General features: G+C 37.3%; 1 protein-coding gene across 2 annotated transcripts in view; it reads right to left on the bottom strand.

Moving 5' to 3' along the window:
• Window positions 1-1,404: 1,404 nt before the first annotated feature.
• Window positions 1,405-9,836, bottom strand: part of DIP2B (disco interacting protein 2 homolog B) — a 112,896-nt gene continuing 104,464 nt past the window's right edge. For both annotated transcript variants that reach the window (XM_067529708.1, XM_067529707.1), the window contains 6 exons: window positions 9,662-9,723; window positions 9,462-9,519; window positions 8,654-8,728; window positions 7,757-7,934; window positions 6,619-6,742; window positions 1,405-5,573 (listed from right to left, as the gene is read on the bottom strand). In XM_067529708.1, the coding sequence (XP_067385809.1) occupies window positions 5,321-5,573; window positions 6,619-6,742; window positions 7,757-7,934; window positions 8,654-8,728; window positions 9,462-9,519; window positions 9,662-9,723 (750 nt within the window). In that variant the 3' untranslated portion in view covers window positions 1,405-5,320. The remainder of the gene's footprint in view (window positions 5,574-6,618; window positions 6,743-7,756; window positions 7,935-8,653; window positions 8,729-9,461; window positions 9,520-9,661; window positions 9,724-9,836) is intronic.

Below are 9,836 nucleotides of genomic sequence, written 5' to 3'. Positions count from 1 at the left end.
ATGGCATAAAAATGTTCCCTGACAATAAATGGTGCCAAAAGCTATCCAGAGTCAAGAAAAAGGCTCTTATGTCTGACAATGTAAATTGTATTCAATAATCAAAATAATTTCCATAACAATTAATAGTACAGTGTTTAAACTAAGTCAACCCTTTAAATGGCTTAACTGATATTAATGCCAGAGTACAAAGCTAATATGCATTAATTAAAAAAGGACTTTATTTCAAATGTCCACATTTCCTAAAATCATCAATAAACTTTTGTAGAACACATTAGAGTGAGCAAACAGTGCTGTGTGTGTAGTGAAAGCACTCTTACAAGTTTGTAATTATGCTAAAAGTCACACCATAAATTGCATCTTTTTCAACCAGATTGCAGGAAGGCTGAGTTTTCAGAAAATGAAATTAAACTGCATATTCACTGTTTGAATAGGCTGGTTTCTGATTGGCTGAAGCACCAAACATAATCAAGGGCAATCAGAATGCAGCTTTTCAGTTATGGTGCAGTAAATTGTGTTCCAGTGGTATTTATTTTCTAGATAAACAATTTAGCATAATAGTAAACTTGAACACTTAGATAGGATAAGTAATTCCTGATTTGAAATTGTAAGTTTGTTTTACTTCAAAATTCATTTACTATGGATATCAAAACTTTATAGCAAAAAAAAGTATCCTTAATAAACTACTTAGGGCTGTATCCTGTAACTTGCTGAGTGCCATCCACTCACAGTGACTTCAGTGGGATTGCAAGCAGCTCAGCATTTTGCTGAATAGGGCCTTTAGTTACACAACAGGATAAATATCTGAGGGGGAGATTTTCAAAAGCATTCAGCATTGGCCTAACTGCTCTTATTGAAGTGTAATGCTGAACACTTTTAAAATCTTACATGAAAGTTTTCAAATTTTTGCTTAATGTAAACAAGCATTTCATAAGGTAAAATATTTTGATATATTGATCAATAGCAATTTTTTATAATAACCTATTTAGCAGAAGTATATATTACATGAAATTCCAATCTAAATTGTCTCATTCTAAACAAAAGCCAAGTGATGGTCTATTTTCAGTAATTTAAGAACAAATCAATTTTCAAAGTAAAACATTAAAAAGTGCATAATGTTTGGACTGCATATTAGTCCTCCCTCAACCAATGGAACTCAGCTGTAACCTGATCTGAAATGAGAGAAGGGCCCAGTTCTGTAGGTCTGCGCACCTATGTTTTGACTGATGGAAGTTGAGATAGCTCACGGAGCAATACAGCAGGTTTTGTATATATCAGCATATGCAAACAATTTAATGCATTTGAAAAATGCTTCCATGTTCCCAAATTTGCCAGAACAAGTAACAATCAATGTTCACTTCCTCAGAGAAGTTAAGAGAGACAGCAGATGAAGAACTAAGCAAGCAATCAGGCATCAATATTTATTAACACAAGACAAAGGAAACACAATCAATGCGTTAATGAAACACTGTCCAGCCAGATGTTAAATTTAAAAATGTGTATCTACTCTAATTTCAAATAAATAAAAAACCTTTATACATAATTACATAATGTTATAGTCTGAATTTGACAATGGTAAATATGTTGACAGTAATTAATGAAAAATTGCATTTAGGCTAAAAATTTAATTTTGTTTTTACAGTTCTATCTCGAGGACAATTACTATGGCCTAACTTAATTACACAATTATCAGAAGTGCAGTGCAAGTGTTAGACTAAGACTTTGATGTAAAGTACTGTAATTTTATGCCACAAATACTTTTGCTAGGGCAGTAATCACAACAGTAAGGTGTATAAGAACTTCTTTTAGTTCGGGGTTAACAGTTCTCAGGGTACACTACAGCTCTCAATGCAGAATCATGGCATGGACACTAATGGGACATTTATTTGGTTTCTGCAGCTGGATGAACTGCAAAAAGACAGACTAGAATGAAGAGATGAACTTGAGCCTGTGCCTGCCCATTTGGACTCATTGCTTGATTCAAAAGGTACCATACATGGTTATGGGGGGTTGGGAGAAAGGGCAAATCCAGCTGTGAACAGGAATAGCTAATGTGAAAGCGTTTGGAGGCCAGCCAGGTTCCTGAATCTAAATGTCAGGAGTCATTCAAATTAAGGGATTCTTCCCCATTACAATGAGGAAATATTTTATGGTGAATTGGTTACATCTCTCAAGGTTCCAAGATGAATCAAGTAAGTTGTTAATCAGTTTGGAAGAGCATCACTGTGTTCCCAACCTCAAGGAGGCATCAGCGACTAATACTTAGTACTGTACAACTAGTTATTTACAGGGACACTAAGGATTAGAATATATCTCCATCTACAGATTTGCAAAGTAAGGCAGTGAAATGACTTGCTCAAAGCTGCACAGCAAGTCAGCGGCAAAGATGGCATTTGAATCCAGGACTTCCTGACCTCAGCCCCATGTTCATTCCTCTAATACATGCTTCTTCCTAATATGCTGAACATGTTCAGAGGTATCCAGTAACATCAAAGTTGGCCATTTCTATATGCAATTTATGGGTAACAAGACTTGAATGTTGTGGGCACTGAGGGGACAAAGACTAAGTTACAATTTGAATCCATGAGGCCCTAGTCTCAGAAATGTATGGATAAAAAAACAGTTAATTAGAATCATACACTAAACTAGACAGACTTAAAAACTTAATTATTCAACTTCTAGAAATCCAAGTGGGGGAAAATCAAAATCATGGAGCTTTTCAGTATTAAAGAGAAAACTTCTGTCTTCTAGATTGAAAATTCCAAATTGCCACTCTAGAAAATCATTCTGCACTGGACATATTAGCAATTCTTGGTTAAATTCATAATCACAAGACATTTGTGAATTTTTATTAATGCAAAATTACACAAGTGGAAAAACCCAGTCAAAGAGGTTTCTACAGTTGTGCTATGGTTCTCTTCCATGGACAAGAATTTAAAATGGTCAAAACAATACATATAAAAAGTCAGGTAACTAGAATGTGAAAAAAGCCTTTCAGAACTGTATTCTCAAAATTCAGGAGAACCAAGTGAAGTTGCATTGCAAATCATCCTTCACAGGCCAGGAAAACGTGTAATAAAAAGGGGAGATTCTCTCAAGGAGGTCAGGGCTGGAGTGCAAGGGCAATTTATAAGCTGTTGCCCAGCTGACCTACACTAGCATTTAATTTGTATCAGCAACAGCTACATAATTGTCCATGTCCTCATTTTTGCAGGGGATTTGTTAAAACCACATTCATATCAAGGCTTTGTACACTTTATATCTACATAGGAACATGACTTTGGAAATGCTGTTATTTTAAAATATCCATGAGGGTCTTGTTAAATTCCTAGATGTTGAAATATCAACACTTCAGAAAAGTAAATTTTTTAAGCTGCTTGTTTGCAAGGAACTCTCCCCGTGTTAGACCTGCCATAGTAATTGAAAATACATCCCTCCACCTCTATCTGTGACAGGCAAATTAACCTAAATATTTTGAGAATGTATTCAGAGCTTTATATCTTAATTGTAACACTCCAGCCTTCAATGAAGAACTGTTATAAAGCATCCATAAGGAGGGGGTTTCAAGTACAGGACCACGACTTGTTTACAGATAGCTGTCGGAGCAGCACTTAATATAGCTGTTATGGATTTGGATTTATACAAGTTTACATTATAAACCTTTATAAAAATTACCAGAACACACTGTATACTTGTTACAGGGGTAAATAATACATATTAAAATATTTTAAGCATGTATTTACATGACAGACCACAGTTGGCCCAAAAGAGTTGTTACAATTTCTGCTATCAAGTCTTATATGCTTCCAAGTTTTGTTTTCTTAATCACATAAGGGAGAAAACAGGAAATCCAACTATGCTCAAATGCTGCTAAAGGTTAGAGATGAAAGAAAGGTAATTCTGAGTTGATTTTGAAACCTTGTCTCTCCCTCAGCCCACTATGCCAGCAGGCTGCAATAATTTCCAAACAGCTAGTGTTCTTGCACACTTTAAGGCTTCAGCTTTTCAGCATTTATAAAGGCAGCAAATTGACCAACTATTTTGGGATGCTGTAATCTTGATTTATTTGAAGATATTTCACTATGCATGCACCAGAATTACTTTCCGTTGCTACTTTGTGACTCTTGTTTTAAAAATCACACTGCTGATTTCAGCCAACCCGCTCCCAGAGTTATCAAATTCTTTATGATGAATGTCTCAAGGAAATTCAGGGTATTTTCCAGTATAAAACCCCTGAACACATGCTATAACTGTGGGCACACTGTGGAATAAATTAAGGATGGATCCAAAAGCCCAACAATGAATGTAATTGTTTTTGTCAATTTGTGCCATAATCCTAGCTTTTGGGTTTTTTTTAAACACAAAGCTCCATAATAAGGAGAAGCAGAGGCTGTCACACAGATCTACAAATTTCAGTTAAGTATTGTGGAGATGCAGTGTAGTTTCTATCAATTTTTTATTTTATTTTTAATGTTTTTAAAGCTTACATACTTCAGCCTCTTTTAGAAAGATGTGCCTTAAAAACATAGGCTTCTACATACTAGAACATATTCTGGCCAGCAATAAAAGACTGAATTAACATACTGAATTAAGAAAACTTGTGTAAGATTTGCATTTCTCACATAAGTTGTCTAACCAAATGTAATTTATGTTAAGGACTTCAAAAATTACAGTCCTTTTACTTCAGGTGTCATCATTACATAAGCCCATTTTCTAAGTGAATTATGTATATTTATATTTACATTTTTAAAATATAGGCAAAATCCATTTTAAATTAAAGAAATATCTATATGAATAAGTAAGGGGGTTATTAGATTTGGTCATGGCACAATTTTAAATAAGCAGAGAGATCCCATGGAATGAATAGCTACAGTACAGTTGCAAAGTACATTATATACTGGGGAACTGCAGGACTCAGATGACTCTTTTCATAATAGTTTATCATATTACTAAATAAACAGTCCCCTTATAGAATCATAAAACAGTATTAGATAAAAATACAAATATGTACAACAGATGAAAAAAGTAACACTACTGTAAAGGCCTTAGGAATTCTGTAACTCACACACTTGTCAACTTTGCATTGTCTATAAAGCTAATGTTCAGTAAACTGTTACAAACATTTTCCACTGGCTACCATATTTCCTTTTGACCTTCAGTTGTTGATGTGATCATAATCCCATAAAATGAAATGAAAGTAATATGGTAGCAATCTCAAACTTTACATCAAGTATTAGTACTTTTCACCAGCTTCATTTCTATAGCAACCATTGGCATTTTTAGTGGTCCTACGAAGTTTGTGAACATTATACCCCCTATCCCGTTACATGTTATACGCCACATAGATGGGATCTAATTGATCAGCCAGGAAACTGTCGCGAAGATGCATCCGTTGTTTCTCTCCTCTGGAATTGATGGGAATAACTCCTGGATCCACCACCACCACAACTCCAACAATTAGGTAATGTTCTTCCAGAACCACATTGGTAACTAGAGGGACTAAATCCAGGGCTTCCTGTTCACAACCACACAGCTCCACAACTACCACCAGCAAGTTGGTCCATGTGAACACAGCACTGAAATTTAATTAAAAAATATATATTTAATGCATATATTTTGTATAAATAGGAAGTTAAAAATCTCATTCCCCCTTCCCTTATCTTCCTCTTTTGTTCAGGTCCCCAGATATCCTGGTGATGTACAAACATTACACATACCAGACCTTTCCCTGTAACGGTAACCTAACATTACCATTAGGTACCCAGTTTATGGAAGGCAGATCTAGCATAACGAATACCTGATGTATCATATGTTTGAACGCTTCTCACTTATTTGTGAGCAGACTACATACCCAATATTTTAGCAAGGAAATGGTAGTAGTAGCCTGGGGGGAACGAGAGGGAAAGTGTTGAGGAACTGCATATTGAAGTTATACTTCTGACTTTCAACAGGATTCCCAGCCACAGTCCTTTCTACATTTGGGAACAACTGCTCCCATTTTCCTCTCCACCAGTCCTGGATTATTCTATTGGTTACATGGCATAAGGCTTCAGGACAGTTTTGTTTTCTTTCAGGCACATTAAGTGGTTGCATCAGCTTTAAGATTTCTGAATTCCCTTCCAATTTGAAGGGATGCCTCTGAGAATGCAGGTGTCCTTCAAATAAATGAGTGGGAGCAAAAGAACAGAGGAAACTGTTGTCAAAGGCCACTGCAAATTTCAAACACTTTATTAACAAGCAGATCAGGATGGTGCTTAGTCTAACTTGTGGGCTAAATGTAGCTCTCAGTTATGCAAGTGTAAATGGAAGAAGAGTAAATTGTTCTTTACACACTCATGCAGATAAAAGTACTTTGTCATCTTCAGCTAAGGCTCTTGACAGAACATTAGTAAATGAGGCCTCAACTCAAAATTATCCTCAATGTACAGAAGGGAAAACTGAGGTACCCAACAGTTACATGACTTGTCTATGGTTACACAATAAGTCTGTGGTGGACCTAGGACTAGAACTTATCTGAATCCTAGCCTTATGCTTTTACCACTTGATCCTGCTACTTTATACAACCACCTCTATATTGCCAGCTAAATGAGGATACATGCATTCCCTGGTGTTCTAGTTTACCATTCAGCAATGCTCCTGTGTGTCCGAGATACTGAAGTCTCTATGTCAATCGGATGATAACGGAGTCCTCTCAGCTCCAAAGTTTCATCCAGCGCTGCTACGACATACAGTGCATCATGGCGATCTTGGGGGGAATGAAAAATTACACATACATATTTAAAAATGGGTGATGGAAGAAGGTAAGTGGTGCTTTAAGTAAAGCATTACAAATTGTGGTCGTGGTATGCCCTAGTGGCCAAACAAGTGACAGAATTAAGACAGCCTTGAGAAGTGCTAGGTTTAAACTAGAAACTTTTGCCAGCATAATAATGTTGGTTAGGGGTCTGATTCTTTACAATATTTTTATACCGGCAAAAGGCCCTAGTGTAGATGCAGTTATATTAGCAAAAAAGTCCTTTTGATAGCATAAGCAGCGTCTCCACTGGGGGAGTTACCAATGTAGCTGTATCAGCAAACCCTCTGTAGCATACACAAGGTCAAAGAGTTTGCTCTCTTCCTTCCCACCAGCATGTCCTGCTCCAGAGAGTTGAAGTTATAAGGGGAAAATAGCCTGGAATAAAGGGGTAAGAAAAAACTGAGACAGTCACAATCAGACAAGACTTGTATCCGAAATCATATGTTCTTTGCCACAGCAGTGTCAGGGAACAATTCACTTACCTGCAGCCTAGAAAAACATCATGTGAAATCATCCATGGTTTTAAATGCCAGACTAGGTGTATGTCTTTCCTGAGGCTGTTGGGGGAGGGGGAGAAAGGGAGGGAGGAGGTGGTGTACGTCTTATAACTACAGCGGCACCTGGTCTCTAACTAGAAGTGCAACTAACTGAGACCTGAAGAGAGCTCAGTTCATCCCTACTGGCCAATGAAGAGTCAGACACAGAACATACTGGGGGAATAAGGCACGTGGGTTTTATTTTAAACACTATTCCAGCCTGGAGGAGGTTGCAAAGTGCCAGATACCTGTTGTCAGGTGTTTGGCAACCTGGTGTTACAGAAGGAATAGCTGATTTAAAATCAATAGCAAGAGCTTTAGTGAATGTGCAGAGGAGGCCTGTAGTAGTTTCACATTATCAGCAGAAACTATGGAAAATTTTCCATCTTTGCTAAAAAGAGGAGAAAGGCACCCATTTTTATCTTACCTCCACTGGCAGCTGTAAGCTCTGTCCGGCGAACAAAGCCAAGATATCCAGTTCTAGCCCAAAGTGTCTGAGCAGCATCACCAAAGCTCAGACGAGTGTTGAAATGATCAGCTTGAAGTGATTCATTATCATAGATGGTATAGTAACCACTGGCTGTGTGGGGACTGTTCACCCAAATCTATAAAGGAGATAATATAGTACTGAGACCCACACACCATGGAAATGGAGCCTTCTTCCAGCAAAAGGTTTAAATGCATTGTACCTCACAAAGAAATCATTGAGGGATTGAGCCATAAAAGGAAGTTTTCTTCATTTAAGTTTAGTTGGAGCAGTAACTATTTGGCAGTTTAGCTCTGGGTGCCCAAAGAACAGCCCAAGGGCCAAACACATCCTGCAGAGTCTTAAAATGCATTTTGCAGCTGCCCTCCTCCATAATGGCAAGAGGAGGAAGAAGTGGATGGATAAACTGCAGGTTTTTACTGCTTATGAATTCAAACAACGGTTTCTATTTATCTATCAAAACAGGTCTAACTACAATAAAATAATCAGAACAGCATGCAAATTCAATTGCCATTTTGATGGTTTGTTTAGAATCCAACTGTCAGTAACAGTAATCTGGATACAGTACCTCATAGCTAAGTGAAATTTGCAATGGAGTGAACCTTCATTTCTAAAATTATTTATCTTTCTTTAGTTTTGACATTAAACAAAATGCCCTCACAAAAGCTCCAGGCACCCCAACAATACTTAGACTTCTAAATATCCAGCAGCATTAACACTTACGTACAAAAAAAACTCTGCAAACCAGCCGCCTTAAAATTATCAAATGGAGATATGGCTCGAACAGCAGACAAAAACAGAAAAAAATCCTAGAACAGCAATTAAACCAGCAGTTACCTCCCCAAGATGAGAATCTCCAACAGGCCCTTTGGTCTCAGGATTGACTATGATCACTTTGACTCCAGGTAAAATCTAAAGGACAGAACAAGGAAAGTTGGTCCACATGTAAGCTTCCAAAATACAAAAGCAGTTAGTTCACGTCTTGATTTTTATTAGCATGGCTTTCACCTTCTATGGAATGTGCATGTACCTGTATGTACACATCTATACAGTATATTAAGTACTCTCTACTGTTACAGCAAGTGTGCATTCATGACTCACAAGGGCTAAACAAGTGAGGTATTCTGGGGCTGTAAATTCAGGACATCAGGAGTTTACTCCTATATGGTTTTTGAGAGTTTCCATAATGACGACTGCCCAGACCACTTGGAAAAAATTTGTTGTTGTTACTTCATTTAAGCAAAGGACTAACAGCCACTGCACATCCCAATGCATGCTACATTCCAGGATACTGCAGACTGCTTACGGAACTCTGATAAAGTGAAAATATTTATTGACAAAACAGAATCAACCCCTGCTGCCCTCACCCCAAACTGTTTCAGTTCTTTACAATATGAGAACTGCAACTGCATTTACAGGTAAGCCTGCTAGTAGAGTGAAAAAAGACTTCATCATAAGTGGGTTCCACTGCACCGGAGCATTAGTTCAATGACCATTTCTCCCATGCCAAATAGTTTGACTGGCTTAATACAGATGCTTTCCTGAACTATAAGTTCACATATAAAATGTTTCTGAAGGATATAAAAAGACAGACACAGTCAGATGCTCTGTATGCCAAGCCATTAGGAAGTGGATGTGAAATTACCTTGCCAGATTCCGAAAGCAGCAGGCTCTGTGGAGCTCCCCTCTCTACCAAACGCACTCTGAAGGGAAAATACATTATTATGAAAAGCTAGAACTTGCGTTTTCCATATACAAGAAGGAATCTCCTGGCCAATGCAGTATTGTCCAGAAGGTTATGCAGAGGATGAATAATTAATAAAGTGCAACGTAAACATACTGTACCTGTCATGTCTTAAGGATTTCAGATCTACATACACTGTGGTAGGATCAGGCCCAGAGGTTCCCTAAAGGGTGAATATTAAAGAAAGTTTTTATATTTCCTGTTTCTAACTGTATGACTGAGAAATGGTAATTAATATAAAGTGTAAAAACCATAGAAAAGAGCAGGCAGTTATAT

Source organism: Emydura macquarii, unplaced genomic scaffold (assembly GCF_026122565.2).
Source record: "Emydura macquarii macquarii isolate MOO-44397 ecotype Brisbane River unplaced genomic scaffold, CSIRO-AGI_Emac_v2 contig_2994, whole genome shotgun sequence".
Classification (NCBI taxonomy): domain Eukaryota; kingdom Metazoa; phylum Chordata; order Testudines; family Chelidae; genus Emydura; species Emydura macquarii.
This window is presented reverse-complemented; position numbering and strand designations above follow the sequence as displayed.